The 26,699-nt window shown below is 46.8% G+C and overlaps 1 protein-coding gene across 2 annotated transcripts in view; it reads right to left on the bottom strand.

Moving 5' to 3' along the window:
• NEK8 (NIMA related kinase 8) overlaps window positions 1-26,699 on the bottom strand; it is an 86,757-nt gene that overhangs the window by 46,104 nt on the left and 13,954 nt on the right. For both annotated transcript variants that reach the window (XM_088458996.1, XM_088458995.1), the window contains exon 4: window positions 13,087-13,218. In XM_088458996.1, coding sequence (XP_088315122.1) covers window positions 13,087-13,218 — 132 coding nt within the window. The remainder of the gene's footprint in view (window positions 1-13,086; window positions 13,219-26,699) is intronic.

Here is a 26,699-nt window from a genome sequence, read left to right as displayed (position 1 = left end):
AGTCCACCTGCCCTGGAACAAGTGTGGACCCGAAACTGCTCCCCAGCCCCGAAGACTGGCGTCCGTTGTCAACAGGACCCAATTCGGTACCCAGAACGGACGACCCTTGTTGAGATGGGTCATCTGCAACCACCAGGCAAGGGACAGACGAACCTCCGGGGTGAGCACTATCGTCTGGGATTTTAAAGACTGAGGCAGTCCGTTCCATTTGGACAGGATTAGGTGCTGCAGAGGTCTGGAGTGAAACTGGGCATATTCCACCATGTCAAACACCGACACCATGGAGTCCAGTAACCTCATTGCCGAGTGTAGAGACACTCGGCGGCTGTGCAGACAACTGCGCACCCTCGACTGTAAGGCAGAGATCTTTTCCCCCGTAACAAAGATCCTTTGCTGTCCCGAGTCCAATAAGGCTCCGAGGTGCAGAATCCACTGAGACGGGATTAGAGTGGACTTCTGCCAGTTTATCAACCAGCCATGCCTGTGCAGTAAGGCAATGGTCAGGTCCAGGTGACGCAGAAGGAGCTCCGGCGATACTGCCACTAAGAGAAGGTCGTCCAAGTACGGCAACATGCGGACTCCCTGCAGCCTCAGAGAAGCCGCCATAAACGCCATCACCTTGGTGAACACGCGCGGTGCTGTCGCCAGGCCAAAAGGTAACGCCTGAAACTGAAAGTGGTCGCTGCGGATTGCAAACCTGAGGAACTGTTGATGGCGCAAAAGAATAGGGACATGCAGGTAAGCGTCCTGTATGTCCAATGACACCATGTAGTCCCCAGGTTCCAGCGCCAGAATGATGGACCGTAGGGTCTCCATCCGAAACTTCGGCACCCGCAAAGACTTGTTGAGAGCTTTGAGGTTGAGAATCGGACGATACAACCCATTGGGTTTCTGCACCAAAAAGAGATTGGAATAGAAACCCTGGCCCCTCTGGAAGAATGGAACAGGCACTATAACTCCAGCCTGGAGCATAGTGTGCAAGACCTTCCGCAGCTCCGTGGCCTTGTTCCGGTCTGATGGTAGACCCGTGGTGAAAAAACGAGCCGGGGGTCTGTGCCAGAAGGAGAGGGCATACCCGTGGGAGACCACCTCGAGAACCCAAGTGTCTGTCGTGGTGACCGACCAAAACCGGGCGAACTGCAGCAGGCGGCCTCCCACCTTGGGATCCCCCAAAGGGAGGCCCGGACCGTCAGGCCGCAGGCTTGTCATCTGGCTTAGGGGCCGGACGTCTGGCACTCCAGGCCTGCTTCCGGGGCTTGGCCGATTTCTTGGGGCCAGCCTGTCGGGGAAAAGACTGTGGTTTGGGCCTGCCCTGGGCCCTATAAGACCGAAAGGACGATGGCCCTGAACCTGAAGGGACAGCAGCCGACGGGAGACATGCCGATTTAGCTGCCGCCAGTGTGGCTACAATCTTGTCCAGATCTGGACCGAAGAGAACTTCTCCGTTAAAGGGCAACGCCTCCAAACCCTTTTTGGAATCAGCGTCCGCCTTCCAGGATCGCAACCACAAGGTGCGACGAGCAGCCACCGCTGCCGAAGAAATTCGAGACACCAGGGTACTAATGTCTAAGGCCGCCTTGTTGATATAAATGGCCGAATCACGGAGATTACCAATCAACTCCGCCTGCTCAGCCGGACAGTCGGAATCAAAGGACGCCTCCAACGTATCCGCCCAGCGCTCCATAGCTCTGGCAACCCAGCAAATGGCCATAGCCGGCCGTGCTGCCCCCCCGCAAGTGAATAAGCGGACTTCAGGCAGATCTCCACCTTGCGGTCCGTAGCATCCTTAAGGGAGGACATGGATGGCATTGGTAATGTGGCACTATGGACAAGACGTGTCACATGAGAATCCACCTGTGGAGGGGATTCCCATTTAGCAAAATAATTATCCGCGAACGGATAAGCCACCGCCAGACGCCTCTGCGGCTGGTATCGCTTGCCAGGCTGTTTCCACGCCTCCTCGAAATGGTCCACCAACTGACCCGAAAGAGGAAAGACTGTGGCGTCATCCTTCACATCCTTAAAAAAGGCATACTTGGATTTAGCCACTGGGGGAAACTTCGTCCTCAATCACCAAGGCTGTGCGGACTGCTCGAATAAGTCCAGGAATATACACCTTGGACCTAGCGTCCGCTTCCTGAGTACGGAGAGGTTCCTGATCGTAAGGATCCAGAATCTCCCCATCATCAGACGTCCCTTCGTCATCCTCATAAGGAGCGGACAGAGACGCCACCGGCCGTTTATGTGGCCGCATCACAGACTCTCCTTGCAACACATCTGACAAGTGCTGTACAGAACTCATCAGGGAGTTAACCCACGCCGGCTCCTGAGAAACCGGGAGAGGGGAAATAGGGAGACTGCGGGGTACTACCAATTGTCTTGGGAAATCCTGCATGGGTGACGACACCACTGATTGCTGGGACAAACCCATCTGCGTAAACGTGGGCTGCGGAGCTAACTGGCCCACCAAGGTTGTAAGCGCCTGAGCGAAACAAGCCCAGGGCGGCTCCTGTACCGGTGCTGTAACCGTAATAGGCCGCGCCAACGACAAACACTGCCGGCAGAGGCCCTCCGCGCTACCCTCCCCCTCCGCTAAAGGTACTTTACACGTAGTACACTGCAGCCAGAGAGGAAAGTCACTTTCAGACATGATGGTAGAAAGTATGTGACCCCTCTCACCAATTTTTTTAAAAAGGCGAGAGACCACCCTGCAGCACCGCACCGCAAGGGCTTTAGCAGAAAGAACAGGGACAGTAATAAGGCTGACAGTCAGAAATGGAAAGTACAGGCAGCAGCGCTAGCACAGTCACATACAATGCAAAGAAACGAAATTCCTGCACTAACAGCGCTGATAGATCAACTACACAGACACAGAGTCTGGTAGGACACAGCGCTGCATACACAGACCTGACCACAGCGGAGGAGAGGTATGCGGGGGGACCCAGACCACGATGCCTCCGTCCAGACTTCCAGCATGCGTTCTTGAAGATGGCCGCCGAGGAGCAGAGAGGAGGCTGGCCTGGGGGAGGAGCGCTGCCACAGGGCCAGTCGGCGTGTTGCAGAGAGGGCTGTGTGCAGCGGGTGGAGGAGCCGGCTGTGAGACAGGGAAGGCGCGCTCCCCTGGCATGCATTTAACCCCTGGGACGCTGCAGCGCTACCGCTCTGCCGCGGTCCTGCAGTCCCAGGGGGGTAGTGGAAGCGCAGGTTAGTACCTGGCTCCACGCTGCAGCCAGTCCCCAGGGAGCCCCCTGCCTGGGGACTTTTGGACCATGCATCAGCGGGGACCCACCGCCGGACCCCGCTGCTTACCTTGCTGCCCCCCTTGAATCCGGCCATGGTCCTAAACATCTGGGGTCACCGCTAGCTGTGACCCCAGATGCTCACCAGCATCCCCAGATCGGTACCGGCGTTCTGGTACCGGCGGGGGTGTAGGGAAGACAGCATGGACGTCAAAACTGACTGTCCATGCTGTACTTCCAGATGTGCAGCCACAGCTGCAAAACGAAAACTTCAGGGGCTCTTCATGATCCCCCTCTAACAGGTGCCTCCGACTCCGGCCGGGCACCGAACTAAACTGAGATGCCTTGGCTCGGGGTATAGGAGGGGGACCCTAGTGCATCCTGGGAGGCTGAAAGCTTAACTCTATGGTGCCCGATGACTGACGTCACACCTATGCCCCAAGGTATCCTGTGGATACCCTATGGACCCTGAAGTAGAAATGGTGTTGCCCGCAGCAACCAGATGTCAACTTTAATTTTTTAATATGTAAATAGAAATCTGATTGGTTGGTACCTGCAACGCTAACTACTTCCCATTCATAGATGGAGACACAGTAAAATGAAAGACGTACTGCGGAAGTGATGCCCCCATTCAGGTCACTTTGTTGTTTATTTTTCTGTGTTTTCACAGGTAGCTGTAGGCAGCCGTGGTCCTAACATACAGAGCCATCCCTGCCAATTTGCCATGTCTGGGGCAAGCTTTTGTTTCAGTGTGTAATTTTCTTAGTAGTATATTTGCTATATTCCTATTGCCAGTAACAGAAACGACAAAGATATATCACTTAACAACTGAGCTACACGTGTCATGTTACTATTGTGTTTTTCCTGCCAACACATTGTAAACTGGGAATTTGGCACAACTGCCAGATCGGTAAGCAAGTAGGTAACAGTCTGTCAGAGTTCAGCCGGGGATCGGCCGTCCCTTGCCGTCCCACCGGCTTCCTCTGACTTCCCGGGCAGTCGGGCGGCTGGTGCGGCGACGTGGGAGGTGCTGAGCATTCTCCCTGATGCTGGTGTCTCGGGCGGCCTGGTGTGCGGGGATCGGAGTCCCTGTCATGGGCGCCGCCATGACACTTCCTTTTCTGACTGTCCTTCCTTCCCTGACAGTCTGGCCGGTCAGCTGACGCTGTGGACCAATCAGTGGGCTTCCAGGGGTATATATCCGGCTCCTGTGTATCAGGTAGTTGCCTGAACAACCATTGTCGCTGCTAGTGTTACTAGTGGTCTCTCGTTCCAGGTTCCCTTGCTTCCAGTGATCTATTCCTGTGTGCAGCTATATCGTTTATCTCACCAGTGCTTTACCACCTCAGCCTGTGTGCAGCTATATCATCAGTGCTTTACTACCTCAGCCTGTGTGCAGCTATATCATCAGTGCTTTACCACCTCAGCCAGTGTGCAGCTATATCATCAGTGCTTTACCACCTCAGCCTGTGTGCAGCTATATCATCAGTGCTTTACCACCTCAGCCTGTGTGCAGCTATATCATCAGTGCTTTACCACCTCAGCCTGTGTGCAGCTATATCATCAGTGCTTTACCACCTCAGCCTGTGTGCAGCTATATCATTCATCTCACCAGTGCTTTACCACCCCAGCCTGTGTGCAGCTATATCATTCATGTCATCAGTGCGTTACCACCTCGCCTGTGTGCAGTATACCTCCATTCCACCAGTGCGTTACCACCGCCGCCTGTGTGCAGTATACTATCCATTTCACCAGTGCTTTACCATCACAGCCTGAGTGTAGTTATACGTACCAAAATCTCCAGCGTTATAATCTCTAGCTGGCTCCAGTACTACTACCCACCTCGTTACTGGACTCTGTGGTTCCTACCTATGTGTTACAGTATTGCACCGTGGTGCACTCTTTCAGACCGGCAACCTGGTAGAGTGTGTCCGCAGTGCACACTTCCTTGTACCTCAAGTACAGTGTCCCTACATGCCCCTTACTGGCACCGACCCTTTGGGCCACGAGTGTTCGTCTCTCCTTTTTCCCGCAGGCTTTGGTCACCTAGTCAAAGGACCACGACCTGCTTACGAGGTGCAGCTCAAGCCCATATCCCGATTGGTGGGGTCACTGGCGAACACCATCTCGTGGGTTAGATTCCGCACCTTTGACTTGGTCTCGCCAACGACCAAGACCCGTGGATGCGGAGGTCGTACATTCAGGCCCCTCGCCTCCGTTTCCTCCCGCAGCCTCAGGCCTCAGCTTCCAGAAAACCGCCTCCCAGCGTGACAGTTTGTTCAGGCCCAATGGAAGCTACAGGCTCCCCAGGTACTGGGAATCTCCAGGAGCTAACGGCTCGCATGGATAACCAAGAGGCGGCACAGCAACATATGGCCCAGTACCTACAGGAATTATCTGGTCAGCTCCTGTCTATTCAGAACACTCTGGCAGCTATGTCTCATGCTCCACCTTCTGTCGCTCCTACAGTTTCTCCTGTATTACCTTCGGGGGTCGTTCCTCAAAAATCCCGTTTGCATTTGGCTACTCCCGAGAGGTTCGATGGTACTCCTCAACGATGTTGTGGTTTCATAAACCAGTGTGAGATCCAGTTCGAATGCCTACCCCAGAATTTCCCTACCTCCTGGTCTAAGGTGGCCTATGTAATTTCATTACTAACCGGGGCAGCTCTGGATTGGGTCTCCCCCTTGTGGGAACGAGCAGATCCGCTCGTATCTAGATATGAAGAGTTTGTGGCAGCTTTCAAAAGGATCTTCGATGAACCCGGGAGATCTGTCTCTGCTTCTTCAGGGTACCCGGTCCGTCGGGCAATATGTAGTACAATTTCAAACCCTGGCGTCCGAACTAAAATGGAACGAGGAAGCACTTAAGGCAGCCTTCCTACATGGCTTATCTGAGAATGAAGGATGAATTGGCATCTAGGGATTTACCTCCCACCTTCTCGGATGTTATATCCCTCTGTATTAAAATTGACCTTCGCCATAGAGAGCTGTGGGGAAATAGTGGGCGTGTAGATCGTCCTCGGGATCGCCCATCCTTGGCAGGTCATTCCTCTCCTTCCTTCTCTAGCAGTGAGGAGCCGATGCAAATTAACAGATCCCGGTTAAGTACCGCCGAACGGAACCGGCGTTTTCAAAATAAATTGTGCTTGTATTGTGCTGCTCTGGAGCACATATTAAGGAATTGTCCTTTATTGGCGGGAAACGCGAAACCCTAATTGATGTTGGGAGCATGCAATTGGGGGTTATTTCTGACTCCTCCCAAATAAATGACAGTTTATTGCCTGTGTCGCTCTCCTACCGGTCCAGGACAAGGATGGTTAAAGCCCTTGTGGATTCTGGGGCTGCCGGCAGTTTAATTTCTAAGTCACTGGTTCAGACCCTAGGCATTCCGGTGGTTCCATTGCCAAACAGATTACTGCTCTCTGGTGTAGATGGCAAGACCTTGCTAGGGAGATCTATTTCCTCAAAAACCCTGCCAGTGTTCCTCCAGATTGGATGTCTGCGCCAGGAGACAATTGAATTTTTTGTTCTTCCCGACTCAGCCTAGGATCTAGTTCTAGGCCTCCCCTGACTACAAAAGCACATCCTACGTTTGAGTGGTCCAGTATGCAGATTTTATCGTGTGGTCCAAGTTGTTTCCATGGATGTCTCATCCAAGTACTCCCTGTCCGCACTAACGCAGTGTCCTCCAGTGGAAATATAAGCTTCCCCCTGTCTGACAAACCCAAGTGTTCCTCTGTTCCCGGTCTACCAGCAGCTTAATCAAGATTTTGCCGATGTATTTTGCGAACAGGCTGCGGATAAACTTCCACCTCATCGTTCCTGGGACTGTGGTATTGAGCTCCTGCCAGGGAAGAACCCTCTTCGGGGCCGAACCTACCCATTATCAGTTCCTGAAACAGCCACTATGGCGGCATACATAAAAGAAAATCTAGCTAAGGGGTTTATCCGGCCCTCCACTTCTCCAGCAGGGGCAGGGTTTTCCTTCGTTAGCAAGAAGGACGGCGGGCTTCGGCCTTGTATTGACTACCGTGGTCTCAACCAGATTACTGTAAAGAATCGATATCCTCTGCCTCTGATTCCGGAGCTTTTTGATAAAGTTCGCGGGGCCTCTTTGTTCACCAAACTTGATCTAAGGGGTGCGTATAATTTAATACGTTTTAAAGCTGGAGATGAGTGGAAGACCGCTTTTAACACCAGAGACGGCCACTTCGAATATCTCGTAATGCCCTTCGGACTCTGCAATGCCCCAGCGATATTTCAGGGTTATGTGAACGAGATCTTCCGGGATGTCCTCTACAGTTTTGTTATAGTCTATTTGGATGATATTCAAATTTTTTTCCAAAAATTTGCAAGATAATTGCCAACATGTCCGCGAAGTCTTGTCACGCCTCCGGAAGCATCATCTTTATGGAAAAATATCCAAGTGCCTTTTCAAACAAACCTCGGTACCCTTCCTAGGGCACATAATTTCTGGAAAGACCCTCCAGATGGATCTGGAGAAGTTAAAAGCCATTTCTGACTGGCCGTTACCAAAATCCTTGAAGGCTACTCAATGCTTCTTGGGTTTTTTAAATTATTACCGGAGGTTTATACCAAATTTTTCCACACTGGTGTCACCTATCACAAATAAGGGTGCCAATCCCATTCGCTGGCCAGATACTGCCATCCAAGCCTTCCAAAAATTAAAAGAAGCCTTCTCCACTGCACCTATCCTGTGCCAACCCCAATTGGACAAACCGTTCACAGTTGAGGTAGATGCTTCTTCAGTAGGGGTGGGGGCAGTACTGTCTCAAATCTCAAGTGATGGAAAGTGCCATCCCTGTGGGTATTTTTCTCGTAAGTTTTCCATTGCCGAAAAGAACTACGGAATTGGTGACCAGGAACTACTAGCAATGCTGTTAGCTTTAAGGGAATGGCGGCATTTGTTGGAAGGAGCCAACTTTCCAGTTACCGCGATCACGGATCATAAAAACTTGATTTACCTCCAAACGGCTCACCGTCTAAATGCTAGACAGGCCCACTGGTCCTTGTTCTTTTCAAGATTTAATTTAAAACTTCAATTTCGTCCTGGCAGTCTAAACAGAAAAGCTGACGCCCTCTCACGGTCTTTCTTGTCCAGCACTCAGGAAGAGGATCATCAACGTTCCTGACCAATTTTAGATCCTGTAGTCTTCGCCTCTACTCAAATTTTGACTCCTCCCCCAGGGAAAATTTTTGTGACCCCAGAACTACGGGGAAAATTACTAACTTGGGCTCATAGCTCTCTGTTTGCTGGCCATTCTGGTATCAAGACTTACAAGTTCCTTCAGCGTTCCTATTGCTGGCCCACAATGAAAGGGGATATTCGAGAATTTATTCTTTCATGTCTAAAATGCGCTCAGCATAAGACTCCCCGCAAGAAGGCAGCAGGTCTCCTGCGACCCCTGTCCATTCCTAATACTCCTTGGACCCATATATCCATGGATTTCATCTCTGAACTACCATGCTCACAAGGATACAATACCATATGGGTAATGGTGGATCGCTTTTCTAAGATGGCACACTTTATTCCATTGATGGGTCTCCCTTCTGCTTCTCAGTTGGCAAGTGTCTTTGTTAAGGAAATATTCAGGTTGCATGGACTTCCTAAAGATATCATTTCCGACCGCGGAGTTCAATTCGTAGCTAAATTTTGGAGAGCCTTATGTAGCACTTGTGGAACCAAGTTAAAATTTTCTTCAGCCTACCATCCACAAACTAATGGGCAAACCGAAAGAGTTAACCAAGAGCTGGAGACTTTCATAAGACTCTTCGTTTCCTCCTCACAAGATAACTGGCTGGATCTATTACTTTGGGCAGAATTTTCACACAACTTCAAATATCACACTTCCTCCAAAGCCACCCCTTTTTTTACGGTGTTTGGGAGACATCCTCGAGTCCCAGATTTTCAAAATTTACCTACAGTAGAGGTCCCTGCAGTTTCTAAATTGGTGGAGTCTTTCGCAACCATTTGGAAGAGGGTTCATTCTTCTCTGAAGCAGTCGTCTAAGAACTACAAAAAATTTGCGGATAGACGACGTGTCGCTGTTCCACTGCTGAGAGTTGGAGATAAAGTCTGGGTATCCCCCAGGAACATCCGATTGAAAGTACCCAGTATGAAGCTAGCCCGCGCTTCATTGGTCCTTACCGTGTTCGCAAGGTCATCAACACAGTCGCGTATAAGTTGGAACTCCCTCCTCAACTAAGAATATCCAATACCTTTCATATTTCTTTGCTGCGTCCTCTAGTGCTGAATCGTTTTCAAACTTCTGCTCCCAAGTTACCTCAAGTGCAAACTTCTCAAGGTACAGAGTTCGAGGTAGGGAGGATTTTGGACTCTCGATTTACCAAATCTAACAACCTCCAATATCTCATTGACTGGAAAGGGTACGGTCCGGAAGAAAGGGCATGGATCAGAGCCACAGACGTTCACGCACCTCAAATGGTTCGAGCCTTCCATATTAGATTTCCTGGTAAACCTGGTGGGTGTCCGGTGTCTACCCTGAAAGGGGGGGGTACTGTCAGAGTTCAGCCGGGGATCGGCCGTCCCTTGCCGTCCCACCGGCTTCCTCTGACTTCCCGGGCAGTCGGGCGGCTGGTGCGGCGACGTGGGAGGTGCTGAGCATTCTCCCTGATGCTGGTGTCTCGGGCGGCCTGGTGTGCGGGGATCGGAGTCCCTGTCATGGGCGCCGTCATGACACTTCCTTTTCTGACTGTCCTTCCTTCCCTGACAGTCTGGCCGGTCAGCTGACGCTGTGGACCAATCAGTGGGCTTCCAGGGGTATATATCCGGCTCCTGTGTATCAGGTAGTTGCCTGAACAACCATTGTCGCTGCTAGTGTTACTAGTGGTCTCTCGTTCCAGGTTCCCTTGCTTCCAGTGATCTATTCCTGTGTGCAGCTATATCGTTTATCTCACCAGTGCTTTACCACCTCAGCCTGTGTGCAGCTATATCATCCATTTCACCAGTGCTTAACCACCTCAACCTGTGTGCAGCTATATCATCAGTGCTTTACCACCTCAGCCTGTGTGCAGCTATATCATCAGTGCTTTACCACCTCAGCCTGTGTGCAGCTATATCATTCATCTCACCAGTGCTTTACCACCCCAGCCTGTGTGCAGCTATATCATTCATGTCATCAGTGCGTTACCACCTCGCCTGTGTGCAGTATACCTCCATTCTACCAGTGCGTTTACCACCGCCGCCTGTGTGCAGTATACTATCCATTTCACCAGTGCTTTACCATCACAGCCTGAGTGTAGTTATACGTACCAAAATCTCCAGCGTTATAATCTCTGGCTGGCTCCAGTACTACTACCCACCTCGTTACTGGACTCTGTGGTCCCTACCTACGTGTTACAGTATTGCACCGTGGTGCCCTCTTTCTGACCGGCAACCCGGTAGAGTGTGTCCGCAGTGCACACTTCCTTGTACCTCAAGTACAGTGTCCATACGTGCCCCTTACTGGCACCGACCATTTGGGCCACAAGTGTTCGTCTCTCCTTTTTCCCGCAGGCTTTGGTCACCTAGTCAAAGGACCGCGACCTGCTTACGAGGTGCAGCTCAAGCCCATATCCCGATTAGTGGGGTCACTGGCGAACACCATCTTGTGGGTTAGATTCCGCACCTTTGACTAGGTCTCGCCAACGACCAAGACCCGTGGATGCGGAGGTCGTACATTCAGGCCCCTCGCCTCCGTTTCCTCCCGCAGCCTCAGGCCTCAGCTTCCAGAAAACCGCCTCCCAGCGTGACACAGTCATTCGGCCAAACTGCACAGGCAGGATTAAAATGCAGCAAGCATACAGATTTGTACAGTCTTGTTATATCACACAGTACAATGGTTGGTGATCAAACATGACCAAATTGGCACAATAAAATATACACATGATGCTCCCAACATTGCTCTGTGTCACAGATGAGAATAAAAAAAAAAAGAAAAGGTTAACAGACTTGTATCCTTGATTACAGTGAAAACATCATTGCATGTGACAATGTGTCTATTTATAATAAGTCACGGCTCTTCCCCCAGCCAAATTACAGATATTCGCCTTAAGCTATTCACAGGAGGGGACGAAGGCTCAGCAAGTAGAAATATGGCTGTTACCGAGATATGACATTTCCTGTATTTAAAAAAACAAAAAAACTCCACAAAACGTCACAGTCTGGCTACACAAACATGAAACTATCAGCCAACCCTTATACACAGTGATTTGGTTTCGTGTCCCATGCAAAAGAGGTTGAACAATACCTGACTATATTCACAGTCTACAGCAAACAAGACTATGAATTCCTTAAAATGATGCTAAAAATAATAATCAGTGCTTGGTCTAATAATCATTTTTAAATTGACTAGCTTACTAGCTTCATATAACAGTATTTGACAAGAATTCGGGCACAAGGCATGCTGGTATTTATCTAGGAATACATACTGGAGACCGGCAGTCAGGATCCTGGCGATCAGAAGACTGTCAGCGGCATCCCGATGCTCAGAATCCCAACAGGGACTTGGTAAGTATTCTAACCCTCCCCCCTTCACCTCTAACCCTCCCTTCCTGTGTCCTAAACCCCCCCCCTCCCACAGCCTAACCCTAACTCTCCCCGTTAGTGCCTAAATCTAACCCTCCCCCCTTAGTGCCTAACCCTAACCCCTCCCCGCACGGCCTAAACCTAGCCCAACCCGCTATACTTACGTTCAGGATGCCGGCTGTCAGGATTCCGGCATCGGTATCTCAAGTGATATCGCGATGCCGGTATTCTGGCCGCGGTCGGGATTTTGACCGCCGGCATCTTAACTGTATCCCTTTATGTAAGTGGCGATAGGTGTAGGTACTGTATATTCATAGGCCAGAATAAATGCCATTAGCCTTTCTCTGTTATTCCGTATATGAGTTATGGCTGAATATTAGATCTAGCAATTGGTTAATAACCAGATACAGATTAAGTTATGCTCTAACAGCATCCTCTCTTTTATACCCAGTGGAGCATAATAATGTTTGTAGCAGCTGTTCATCCAGCCCATGAAGTACTAATAGACTTGGAAGCCTAATAACCATTCTGGTCAATATAAGGTATTAGTAACACTTAACATTCCAGGAACTAAAATATGTAAATTTATTTACTGGAGGAAATATTTATACATGCACCTCACACTTCCTGTCAGTAAGGCTTAATGTGGGCCATACAACAGCAACGTAATTCCTGGAGCTCTCAACACTAATCGTCGGCATCGATGATCAGGGATGTGCCAGAAAATTCTACATGTTAAAAATCCCCAACTCGCCTATCCAGATTATTTTTTGGTCGGGATCAGCAAATCGAGGAAATCCAACATGTTAGATTTTTGCCGATCACCTGACCCAAGTGTCGGGGAATTGCGGCAATCAGTTGCAGCTGTATGGGCCCCTTAACTCAAATGGAACTAGATCTGTAGCCAATTTGACCACACATAAATATGGAAAGCCAAATTGCACAGATCTTATAAATAAGTGGTAATGCCAAAAGTGCGAGATTGCTAGGAGCCCTGCAATTCTGCTTGGCAGATCACCATGCACACATGCATGTCTGGTCCTCTGACCAGCAGGGTTACATTCCTTACCAAATCAAATTTTTATTGGGCAAGATGGTATTTTTCAGTCACATACTATACTGTTGAGCCAAACTGCTTTCTCAAAGTAACCAAACTGTCCATCTAAAGGCCACGGAGGCAATCAGAGCCTCTTGCAGTTGAAGACAATTGTGTTGCTAGACCTCTATAAATTAACCCAAAAATACCATTAATGCACATGAAAATGGTTTCTGCATCAATAATGATGATAGTCCTTACTGCAGCTTCAAATGCCCTCTTAAGGCTTGTTAGCTCATAGAGGACACATCCCAGTGCCCAAATGTCACTTTTCTGATTATACGGTTTTCCTTCACACAGTTCAGGAGAGATGTAACACGGGGTTCCCACCACCTGCAGGAATACACAACAAACAGTGTTACTTCACACATCACAAGACGGTGACATAAATAATATACAAAACAACAAGGCAGTTATATAACACTGAAACACAAGATATTTGCATTGCAAATACAATAATGAAGTGATATAAATAGCTATGTTGATGTAATAGTTAAATGCAGAGACTAAGGGTGGTTTCTTAGATTAGGATTATAACACAATTCACATTTATTTAAAGTAGAGGAGTTTCTGTTTATGTAAAAGGCTCTACTACTAATATATAAGTGGGGAAAAAGAACAAATACATTTTGCTAATTTGTTCTAATTAATTAGTAAACTGTGTTGACATAATGAAACAAACAACAATATATAAGTAATGTCCTATATTGTGTCACAGGCTAGTGGTCGATGTGGGAATTTTGAAGTGGGGGGCTGGAAAATTTAAGTCGCACTTAAGCGCGCCAAATGAAGCGCAATGGAATGGGGGATGTGGGCACTAAAAGGGGCATGTCCCCAAGACACACACCCTTTTCATCAGTGATATATACCACACCATAGTACCCCTAATACACATTATGCCACACAATAGTAGTGCCCCTTATAGAACATTATGCCATGCAGTATTAGTGCCCCTTACACATTATGCCACACAGTAGTGCCCCTTATAACATTACGCCCCACAGTAAAGCCCCCCCAGCCTCTTATCTTCCCCTGTGTCCATCAAGCAGCCTCTCACCTCCCCCTCATGGGCAACCAGCAGCAGTCTTTGATCTCCCTCTCATGCGCCAACAGCAGCAGGTTTGGATTTGGTGCCGGCCTGCTGCGGTGGCTCCTGATTGGCTGCCAGTCCGAAAGCTCCAATTGGCTCGCGGACAGCGACATATTCAAAATGACGGTGGCGGTGTGCTGCTGTCTCTATATGGATGTCTGCTGGTGCGCCAACTGTATTTAGCTGGCGGCCTGGCACCAAAACCCTCGGTGGTCAGATCTTCCGGGGGGCAGCAGGGCTCAGTGCTTGAAGTACCGGTATATCATACCGATATATACTGGCACACTTCGAGCCTCGTCACAGACCATGATAATAAACCCATTACTGACAACATTTGTGTTGGCAGAACAAATATGTAAAGAACACAGAATACCAGCTCACAACTAACTAGTATAACACAAGTACTTTGCAAATGCACCAATTACTATATACTGCTTTAGCACATTGTGCTCCACCCCCCAGGTGTACATGACATACATTTTAACATAAAAGGAAAGAGACTGAAGGCAAAATGGGAGAGACAGGAGGTGAGGAAAGTGCATTATAAACCAGTTTACACCATATCAAGATTATCATCATAAAGTCATAAGTGATATAGATTGCATCAGTAAACACTGAATATTCAGGGCCGAAACTAGGATATCTGTCACCCAGAGCAAGGCAGCAATTTTGCGCCCGCTCCCTTCCTGTACCTGGATTTTGTCCTTGCTCCTCCATAAGGCAGTGCACTACTCAGACGTCCCTGGTATAGTGACTTACATTATTCCAAACACCATAATGCCCATTACACATTATGTCACACACTGTAATGCCTATTACCAAAGTACCACTTACATATTTGCCCGACACCATTTTATATCCCACAGTAAGGCTTCTAATTACTTTAAAATTACCTGCTTGTTGCCAGGGGTTACATGCGGCTAGTCCGCATGGAATCTGTGGAAAACGGTCATCCAAAAATGGCCACAGCCAAGGAGGAGACAGACACTAGAGGTCCAGTAAGGACCTCTAGCATTTGTCTCCTCTTTGGCGGTGGCCATTTTCGGATGGCCGCCGGATGGCTGAGTCAGCTTTTTTCACCCCCCCGCAATCCCCACCCGATGCACATGCATCTCCATCCCCCCCTAGTTGTGCCCCTGGAATATTAATGTATAATAGTATATGTAGGCAGGGCAGTGTACTGCTCACTAAGGCTGCATAGACGTAGGCTGTGTTAGATGAAAAGTGTGAGATTATAAGTGTAATTACAATTTGATAACTAAGTCGGAGTTACGCCGTAGATCTTATTAGTCATATGCGCACCATGCAAAGACTGATGTGACTTCTCCTTCTCTGAATTTCACAGGTAATTATCACTACTGCTCCCATCAGATGCTGTTTTATTGACTGCCACAGCACAGTTTTGAAAAATTGATACTTGGTAATTATCACTACTGCTCCGATCAGATGCTGTTTTATTGACTGCCACAGCACAGTTTTGAAAAATTGATACTTGGAAACTCCCTACTACACTCACTGCTTGGATATAACACTTCGGACTGGATCGGCTTGGTACATTGTAATTTTGCCCTCAAACTACATAAATTCTTGTTTGTATTGCCTTTTCCCATTGCGTCACATCTATCATCTTTAATCATTTATTTAATAACTAATTCCTGCACCCACTACTCACACACCTCTCTTTATATATCACTTTCGGAGCTGCGCTCATACATTGGCAGCACTGTTCTTTTATCTCTATTTTTAAACATTTAACAACTTTAATCCACACTGTGTATATCACACAGCCTCCACTCCAGTTTTCATTTCACTTATTACCTCGTCCATAGCATGAACACTCTGACTTCAAACACCCCCCTTAATCAGTGCCCACATAATCCTCTACTTTATCTATCCCTATCCTGCCCCTCTTGTCTCCTATGCTTACTGTTCCCCCTTTTTTCTCTCATCAGTCTGCTTTCCAACCCTCTGCTTCTTTCCCCTGCCATTACTGTTCCTCCATTCTCAACCACCTCCCTCCCTCCATGGCCTTGCTACCCCACCACTATGCCCACCTGGTTCTGCCTGTCACCTCCAGGGTTACCAAGAGAAATTCTGGGCCCGGGTACTGCAACATCCTGTGGGACCACAGCATGTTGGGCATGGCTGCACCCATTTGTGGGTGGGTCTAGCATGTGAGATGCACCCACTCACTGGAGCATGGCATAGCATCCAGCAGCTGGGATTAAAGTAGTCACTACTGTATCAGGATGGCGGGACAGTCCCATAATATATCCATTTTTTATCAGGGTGTATGTAGATGCTAAAATGTAACACACAATAATTAAAGTGCTACAACTTTATTTTGTACATCTCTCATGTAAATAACACAAACAAAATCTATTTTCTGTCAGAGACAGATGAATGAAGGACTTGATCTTGACATAACATCAGGTTATCTTAAACACACACATACCGCAGCACATATCCTAACCCACTGCTCCATGCTCCTTCCTCACTATCTACCCCATCTGTGTGGCCCCTGTCTGTCTGCCCTTCCCCTTTAGAATGTAAGCTCTCACGAGCAGGGCCCTCATCCCTCACGTGCTTCTCCTCCCCCCTACGTATAGTATAATTTACTCCTAACTCCCCACAATGACACCTAACACCTAGTTGGTCATGTCCTGCTGCTTGTGTTATGCAGCTATGTTTATAAACCATGTCCTTGTCCTACATTGTTTTGTATTACTATTTTGTTTTTCTTGTGTGCTCATTTATGTACTGTGTAAGGCGCTGCGGAACCTTTGTGGCGCCATATAAATAAAGGATAATAATAATAATAAGTAGAGTTAGGACCAAAGGTATAGCCAAAGTGCCCGGAACTTGCTTATGTAACAGCGCCCCTCTCCTTTGAACTGAATTTCACCAAAGAGAGCATGGCTAGCATGTTAGGCTAATTTGTGGTGCAATAACAAATCATAAATGGTCTACCCTCTTCTGCTGTATAATACACACACAAATTTTTGTTTAATCAGTTTTATATTTTATAAATTTTATGAGTGAGACAAACCCATACACGGATTATAAAAATATAGGTTACACTTTGACATCCCCAAACCTAGGACTGTGCTAAAGAAAGAAAAGTTGTAGTACTTGCATTGTTGCCCACTGCCGTTAATATGCCATCAAACTACTCAACATGCCTCTTTTATGCCTTTAGACCCCTTTCACGTGTCTCATTTAGGCCACTAAACACCTCTGCATGTCCGTTTTATGCCATCAGACTCCTCTACATGCCTCTTTTATGCCACCAGACTCCTCTACATGCCTCTTTTATACCTCCATGTGCCCCTTCTAGGCCACAAGACCCTGCCACGTGCACTTAGCAAGCCATCACACTTCTCCGCATGCCCCTTTTGTTCCACCAAAATCCATTAAATGCCCCCCATATGCCATGAAACCTCACCACGTGCCCTTTGTATGTCATCACACTTGTCAACATGCCCCTTTTATGTCACAAGACCAATTCATATGCCAATTTTATGCCACAAGATGCTGCCACATGCACCTGGTAGACCATCACACTTCTCTACATGCCCCTTTTATGCTACCAGACTCATCCAAATGCCTCTTTTATGCCATCTCTCCCTTGTTTTGTATCCTGTAGTATTGCCTCCCCCATCAATTTTGTATTATTTAGTATCCTCCACCCCCAATTTTGTATTCTGAAGTATTCTCTCTGCCCTCTCCCTTTTGTATTATGTAGCATTCTCTCCTCTACTTTAATTTATGTAGTAGCCCATCCCAGTCCTCATTTTGTACTGTGGCACCCCCTATATTTTGTATTGCACTGTATTTCTTTGTGTGAATGTAAGTCATGCATATGGTGAAGGGAAGCTAATTCCTGACAGATCTTACACCTGCCATGGGACTGGTGCAAGTGCTGATACTAATGATGACGGTTGCACTGGTTGGTGTAAGATCAGTGGGCAGCACAACTTCCTGCTTGAAGCCGCACAGATTCTCGCTTTAGCATAAGGTAGAAAATCTGGTTTCACGCATTCGACTCAGAATCAGGCCCAGTATGAGGGAACCTGGATTAGGGATCCATTGCATAGCATCTAGGAGTAGGGATCCATAGCAAAGCATCTAGGAGTAGGGATCCATAGCATAGCATCTAGTAGAAAACCTGATATGACCTGCTAAGTCAATTATAGGCAACTTGATACACTTCGGAGGTCGCATAGGGTAGCCCCCTAACCTTCCAAATGGGCGCACACTATTTAAAGTCTCAGTAGCAAGTTCAATAAATACATTTAGCCATTGAAAAAGACACCTCTGTGTAATGGCATATCAGCAGGTCTTTTAAACGGTCTTTATAAACTATAATATGACTACAAAACAGAAAGGAGCTGGGATCCACAAGTGAGGGCTTTTAGGGCTGCCTGTTGCCCATCACTGTGGTAAGTGGTAACATGAAACAATATTGTTGACACATGGCACTTAAATCATCAAGTCTATCGTGGCAAAACCGTATCATGGTACTATCAAAGCATATTACGCACTTTGCGTATTCAGACGTATTTTAACATTTATTTTAAGATACGTGTTACTTAAGACATATCATGATGCAAGCTCCATAATATCAAAACTGGACTGATTACCCTACCACCACCTCCAATTAAGTAACTTTAAAGGTCTTAAATATCTACTAACTATTGCAAGGCTAAGGCCCGTATTCCATTAGTTTCGCACCCGCGATACTTTTCCGCCTGCCGCACTTTTCGCCTACATCACGTGCTTTGGCCGTGAAAACTTATCGGGCGCGCCCTTGCTATGTCACCGAATGGCCCTACTGAAGCTGTTTGGGGTACTTAAGTGCTGTCAATTGCCTCTAATTAGCGTCTTTGCACAAGTGGTGAAGAATAGCATTAAGCAGTATTTTTTCAAGAAAATAAGTAGTCCTGTTAAATTTGGGGTAAATGAAAATGGGTGCAAGCATGGTTTAAAATCGCTAAAGTGAAGTTTTAAGTGAGGCCAAAAACGCACCTTCAGCAAGCACCTGCAATCAAAAAACAGCTCCCCCATACTTGCGGACTCCCCAAAAGTCTATTTCGCTACTTTTTATGTGTGTACCCCAACTTTGTACTTTTTTGCCCCCATTTTCAATGTCATTTTTTGGGGTGTCCCTTATTTTTTTTTAGTTTTTTTTTTTATGCAGTTATCCTTGGGGGGGCTGTCCAAGGGTGCAGAGAGGTTTCTGCACCTTTGCACTTTTTTCCACCTGCTATTCATAGGCGAAACTTTTTCACCTATTAACTTGCATTGCGTTTTCGCACACGCGAAAAGTCTTTGCAATTGAATATGGCGAAAAGTTTCCGCCTGGCATAATGACGTTATCCGCGATACTTTTTTGCCGCTAATTGAATGCGGGCTTAAATATGGTCAAGGCTACTAAAGTCTGAAGGTTCTCAGGTGCCAGGAGGTCATCCAATTTGATCTCTCAGCGCGCACACACACACACACACCAACACACACACACACACACACACCAACACACACACACACACACACACACACCAACACACACACACACACACACACACACACACACACACACACACACACACACACTCTGGTCCACACTTTCGCCAAATTAGCAAATGCTGGGGTAGCAACCCATAGTGACAAAAAAAGTCCTCTTCAATACAAATATAGGTTAATAATGGGTGCACTCACCAGTCTTCATAAAGTTAGGGTTTTATTCAATCACATCAGCATATTTGCAAAAACAGACTCTCAGCAGTAGCATCAACGTTTCGGTCTCACACATGGTATCTAGACAAAGGTCCATGTGTGGGACCGAGACATTGAAGCTACTGCTGAGGCTGTTTTTGCAAATATGCTGATATGATTGAATAAACACACACACACACACACACACACACACACACACACACACACACACACACACGTATAATACTGTTATTGCAAATATAAAATTCATTGACATTAAAGTTATCCTTAGTTTCTACCAGATGACTGAGAAGTCTGTAAAGATCTGTATTTTATGCCATTATAACTGCAGCTCTAAACATCAAGCTCAGTAATATCTGTGTGAAGTATTTATGCCTCTGCATTCTCACTCACTTAAGGGTCAAAGTACATAGAAGACATGAATAACAACACTAGGAAAGTAAATATATGCAAAGCTTACACACAGCCTCTGTGAGGTGGAATTCTGAAGTCATCATCGGCATTCGTGGAATAATGACAGTAGATAAACATAGGGAATGGCAGGCAGGCTCCACCATATAAAACCTGCATAAATCACCTGGCTACAAATGCATAATAACAAACTTTCGGTTTCTGCTGATATTACTTATGTTGCCTTTTCTGGTAATTTCATTAATTGTTCTGCTTTTAAAAATGAATCATTATCTCTTACGTGTGTTTTTTGTGTACCAACATTCAAAATGCACAGCGGCAAGACTGATAGATATTCCCTTAATCGGCACATATGTGAGTCGCTTATGCAAGATGTTAACAGGAACATGTGTACAGTCTGGTATCAGTAACAGAAGATATGCAAAGGAAGGCTTATATGCCCAATGTGTACGCGGAGAAGAAATCATAGACATTTTTATGAATATGACCAAATATACTGTATACCTTCTATCTGCTATTACCTTCTAGTTATTTAACACAACAATCTGAGGAACACTGTAAATAAAAGGACATTTGGTTTAAAGAAAGGCCAGTCGGCAGCCCCATATGAATCTCTGCATTTAATACAATGAAAATTCAGTAAAATAATATCGATCCTCTCCGGGATCGATACTAGTTTTATGTATGCATAGCTTGGGAGTCAGGATGGACATGTTTGTGCAGTTAAAAATAGGGAAGAGGTTATACATGCGCAGAAGATAGAGAGCGACGCGGGGGACCAGGTAAAAAAGGTCGCCGCCAGCATCACAGTTTTTAGGATCAAACCTGGTGATACAAGTCTCCGGGATCGAAGCGTAAATCATTGCGAATCATCTGTGAAGATTGTTCTTTACAAAAGATCAAATATCGATACCCATCCCTAATTTGGTTTACAAAGCAGGTCCTAGGCAGGTACCAGCAGCTGCTCCCCTCAGTTATGGTGTAATTAGGGATGTGGTTAGCAGACCAGCCGCCGCGATGCCGTCGGTATAAATCCCGATGGGGGAGGCCCGACACGGGACTTAAGATAGGAGTCGAAATACCGATGCTGGAATCCAGAAGGACGCCATCCCGAACGAGGTAAGAACAGGGCGTCTTAGCTGTTAGCCTTATGGGGAGGAGTGTTAGGTTTAGGCAGCACAGCGGGGTTAGAGATAGGTTTTTCCTTTTTTTTGGGGGGGGGGGGGTTAGGGTTAGGCACCTCTAGGGGGGAAGGTTAGGGTTAGGCACCACTGGGGGGGTAGGGTTAGGCACTAAGGGGGGAGGGTTAGGTTTAAGGAACAAAAGGGCACCACTGGGGGTGGACGTAGGGAGGGTTAGGGTGCAGGGTGGGGAGGGTTAGGCTACAAGAAGGGAGGGTTAGGGGGAGCAGGGGGGAGGGTTAGTATACTTACCCGACCCCTGTCAAGATACCGACCATCGTGATGCGGCTGTCGGTATTTTGGCAGGAGGCATCCCGACAGTCAGTGTGACATAACAGTTCCGTGCAATTATACATGTCAATGGTGCATGCCAGGCTCTATGAGCCTAAATTAGAGCAAGCTTTGCTACAAATGTTCTTTAATATAAAAAGGTATAGTTTTTTCTAGACAGATACTGAGTGATTTTAATTTATTTATAATTAATTGATTTTTTTCAAATGTCTTTACAGGAGGTTTCAGTATCAATAAAATTATAACCCATGAAAATTTTAATGTGGGCTGGCACATGAACTGAACACTAAGCTACCCACATTATTATTATTATGCTTTATTTATATGGTGCCACAAGCAGGGGTGTAGCAGGGGTGGTTCCAGTGGAGCACGAGCTCCGGGCGCCAACATGGACAGAGGGCACCATCTAGGTTCCCAAATTCAATGACAGCCGCCTGTTAAATTTATTTCGGTTGTTTTCTCTATATCCTAAATAAGTTCCGGATCTGAGATCAGTTTCTACATTTCAGGCTCCCTCAAGCTGCCCAGATTGCCTCCCCTCCGGCCCTCTCTCCTCTGTATCATCCTCTGTCACCTCCCCTTTCCTGTCAGAGTGATTACATTCACTTCTTTAATTCCCTCCCCTCTCTACCCTGTGATCGGCTCTTTGTCCCTATCCAGTGACGTACCTCCCCGTGGTGTCACACAGTGCAGGGAGGGATATAAGTGCGCGGAGCAGCCGTGCGCCGTCGGAAAGGGGGCGTGGCCATGCGGGCAGAGGCATGTCCTCGCGGCCAAACCCCCGTTGTGCCGTTGTTACTGGGGGGCAGAGGGGGTGCCGGAGGTGCGGACTGCCCTGTGCGCAGTGTCGGCCGGCTCCCTCACAGCTGTCAGGAGCAGAGTGCTGCACTTATTATACAGTGCAGCACCCCCCGGGGGCAGCCCGCACCCCCCTTGTGACGCCAGTGCCCCTATCCACTCCTTTCTTATTGGCTTCTGTCACCGCCCCTCTCCTCTCCTTTTCTTATTGGCTTCTGTCACTGGCCCTCTCTGATTGGCTTTTCCCTTCCTCTCTCCTTTCTTATTGGTCTCTGTCACCTCCCCTCTCTGATCAACACTTTCCTCTCCCCTCTCCTCTTTGATCCTCTCCCTCATTCTCTCCTCATGCATTCATGGACTTCAATGGACTTAAAAGTGTCACATCAAGGTAAAATCCTAAACTTCAATTATAAGGTATGAGTTTAAAAAAAGTAACTGCTTTGCTAATTTAAGATAATGTTCCCAGGCATGTGTTATTTGAAAGGTCTTTTAAAAAATATTAGGAGACCTGAAATAATAATAATGGTGGTAGACAGAACATGACTTGGTTAGTAGTACTCATATTAATATAGGTGCAATGTATATTTGTGAAGTAGTAGCAGAGCTGAGAAGGGAGCGTCCCATAGGTGTTCCCATTCCAGTGATAGCTGCCCGGGCCAGTAATTGCAGTAATAAGTTGTGCGCCCTGTGGAGTCTCACTCTAGCACATGTATTCTGTCAATTTAAATTAAATGATCAGAATACACAATACAATCTCCTCTATTTACTAATAATAATGATTCAAAGGAGATAAAAGTCAGATCCTAGGTGCTATACATAAATAAAGCAGTGACAAGGAGCTACCCCTTAATGTCAGATAGTGTATCACCAAAGCATTCTATTCCCCCAATGGGACCTCAATGCCCAGCGTGATACAGCCATTGTTTGCTGTTTTTTTTCTTCATTTCAGTATTCCCCCACAGGCTGGCTATACCCCACTGGCACAGTTCAGTACAGGGAGGGGGCGCTATGACAGGCACTTTCTCCAGGCGACATGGTTCCACGCTACTCCTCTGGCCACAAGAGGTCTGCAGGCACCTTACACAGTACATAAGCAGAAACGGTGCAAACAAAACAAGAACAGAATGCAAAAAATACATACAGTACAAAACATTGCAGAACATGGGATACAAGCTATAAAAACCATTACTGCATATGCAACCCTAATACCCACAAAAGCAGAACCGGCTGAACCCAAAGGGTCTGTGCCATTGTTGGCAATGGGGAGGAGATGATGGTGTAAGTAAGGGAGGGAAAAGCACATGAGGGAACTAGACGACCAGATCACAAGGAACCCATTGCAGTTTGGTCATCAGAAACTTTTCTACCATTTCCCCACCCCTACAAATGGGGGTTAATGCTATACCATAATCACATTTCCTGACACACCAATAGCCAGACCAGATAACTGTGTGAGCCCATTAGATGACATTACCGGACATGTTATGTTCTTACCTCTTCCTAAAGGCGCATATCCACTACACGATTAAAATGAACAATTGAACGATAATAACATTGTTATCGTTCAACCGTTCATTAATCGTGCAGTAATTATGCCGGCAACGACCAGCGATGTGTGCTACCACTGGTCGTTGTCGGCATCTGTCATCGCCTGAACATGCAGGCCAACCTGTCGAGATCGTCAGGTTGTGCATGTTCAGGGATGAGGGAGGGTGCCCACACTGAATGACATATCGTTCAGTGTGGGCACATTATCCACTGCACAGGATGATGAACAATTACGATGTTGTAATTGTACAGTCGTTCTACACTCGTGTAGTGGATATGCACCTTTAGTCTCAATGGGCTCGATTCTATTCTACGCGATGTGAATAGTGCCGTGAGTGAGCTCCAGGAGCTATTCAATACAACGCGCTGCTAGGCCCGACTTTGGATTTCTTCACGCACCCCTCCGGGAATGCAAGCAGAAATCCTGCAACAGCCCAGGCGTGATGCCATTTTCTGCCCTTAGCGCCGGGAAAACAGCATTGTGCCGGGAAGTTTAGTCGGAGAATGCCCGTTTTCGCGCCTAAACACACTGTTTAAGGCGCGAGAACGTGCCTTCCCCAACCTAACCGCACAGAATTGAATAGCTCCGGGAGCTGATTCCAGGCGCTATTCACATCGCGTAGAATAGAATTGAGCCCAATGACTTTTTGTTATGAGAATGTTTGCTACAATTAGATGCCACTCAGTGCAGTATTATATTTACTTCTAAAAATAATAATGAATATAATGAAAAAATAGTGAATTTCTCAGTTGGCAACAGACAATCATCTGTTTCAGCAATATTTAGTTTCGTCTGTATAGATGAAACCATAAGAAATTCTAGAAATGTGAGAGAAGAGTGGATTCACACATAAAATATGCAGAAACGTTACATTCACAGGAAACAATCTGCTAAACAACATACAAGAAAACTATGCTGTAAAAAGGAATGCTATTTTGCTGAAGAGATCAAGTTACTAATAAAGAAGGAACAAGTACTGCTGTCTGAACTGCCAACATATGAATACAATTTCTAGACACATTTAGCCACTGGGCAGATGGATCTATGCATCTATGCACGTCCCATACACACATTATAGCCTGAGATAAGAGTGTTGCAACCCTCAACCATTCAATAGAACAGCTCTGTGGCTCATTATCACATTTAAGGGCATATTTATTTCAAATTGAGGCCAGCCCACAAAAATTTTAAATCCTTATCGCTACATATTGCAGAAATAATTATTCTTTGTTCAGTGGAATTTAACAATCACAGTCGCCAGGACACAGGCCCCAATAAGAGCTCAGTCAGTGATCAGCAAGCAGCAAAGTTTGGACCCCAGCTGGCCCACCAGCCACGCATGCGGCAATGCGAAAACATCGCAATTGGAATTGAGAACAGCACCAGCCCACTAGAGGGGAAACGTAAGATCCATCTCGGGCAGGACTGTCCCATTGGAAGTAAAGATGGCGCTAACCCACGCATGAAAGATCCACAAATCTACGCTTTTAGGATCTAGTTAAATACCGTCCCCATAGAAAACTATGAGGACAGTTGATGCAAGGGCTTGTTGCAGGAAAGCAGGAGATATATGATATCTGATGGTTTATTTCTAATTTCAAAGAAATCTGCTGTGTCCATTCAGTCCTCATTAGCTGGTTACATTCAGCAACACTGACAATTTACATTATAATGTTAGTGCATGGCTGGTGCATGGATGGTGCATGGATGGTGCATTGCTTCTATAAGCCTATAGGCAAATTCTGCCCAAAATGAAAAAGAAATTGTTATGGCAGAATTGGGTGACTTGAAATCAAACAAGAAGTGTTACTGGATCTCAATGGATCCTGTGGGTGGCTAGTCATATATCTCACAGGTTGTCAGAGATCACAGCTCACAGGGGAGCAGCTCTGACAAAACAACATAGGCCAGAGGAAAAACTCCTGTTCTGACCATCAAATAAATCAGGGACCGGATGAACCCCACATCCACAATACGCCAGGAACATAGGGCCTGATTTAGAGCCGGTCGCTATTTGCGCTCGCTCGTCCAGAAAATAGGGGTGGCTATTCAAATGAACCGTTCGCTGTTTCCGGTCTGTTCACGCCTCTAGGTCTGAACGAGCGAACAAAACTTGCGGTCGTTTTTTGGGAAACTACGCCCCCTGGCCGCTCGCATCCTACGTCATGTCCGCTATTTATTAGATTAATCGAGTACATCGAACAGGGTATGAGCTGCTCGCTATTCTTGTGGTTGGTTTTTGCTACCACAATTTTGCGAGCAGTTCTGGCTAAAAAATAACCCAGTGACGTGGTCAATGACGCTGCTGTTTTAAATATGCACACCCATAAAACGCCCGTTTTGACCTTTAAGCACGCCTGCGATCGGATCTCCACTCCCCGTTTTCAAGCACCTTCCCCTGTTACCACCCACATACGCCTCATCCTGTCACTCAAATTAGCAGGCATTCGCTATTTTGCGAGCATATGAATTTCGGCCGCACTGACTGGTTCGCGCATGCGTATAACGATCCGTACGCATGCGCAGTTGGGCAAACATCGCTCGGAGCGAACGAGCTGCCGCTTACGAGTGGCTCTGAATCAGGCCCATATACTTTATTTTTTTATATTATACTGTATTTTATTTTAGGTCATCTAATTAAGCTCAAAATAAATTAGACTTTTGGACGAAGTAAAGGTGCGTACACACTAGACGATATTTTGCCCGATTTTGACGCATCAGAATGACAAATCATGTAAAATATGTCCAAATCGTGTCT

This window comes from Taudactylus pleione, unplaced genomic scaffold, assembly GCF_031769625.1.
Source record: "Taudactylus pleione unplaced genomic scaffold, aTauple2 ptg000886l, whole genome shotgun sequence".
NCBI classification, from domain to species: Eukaryota; Metazoa; Chordata; class Amphibia; order Anura; family Myobatrachidae; genus Taudactylus; species Taudactylus pleione.
This window is presented reverse-complemented; position numbering and strand designations above follow the sequence as displayed.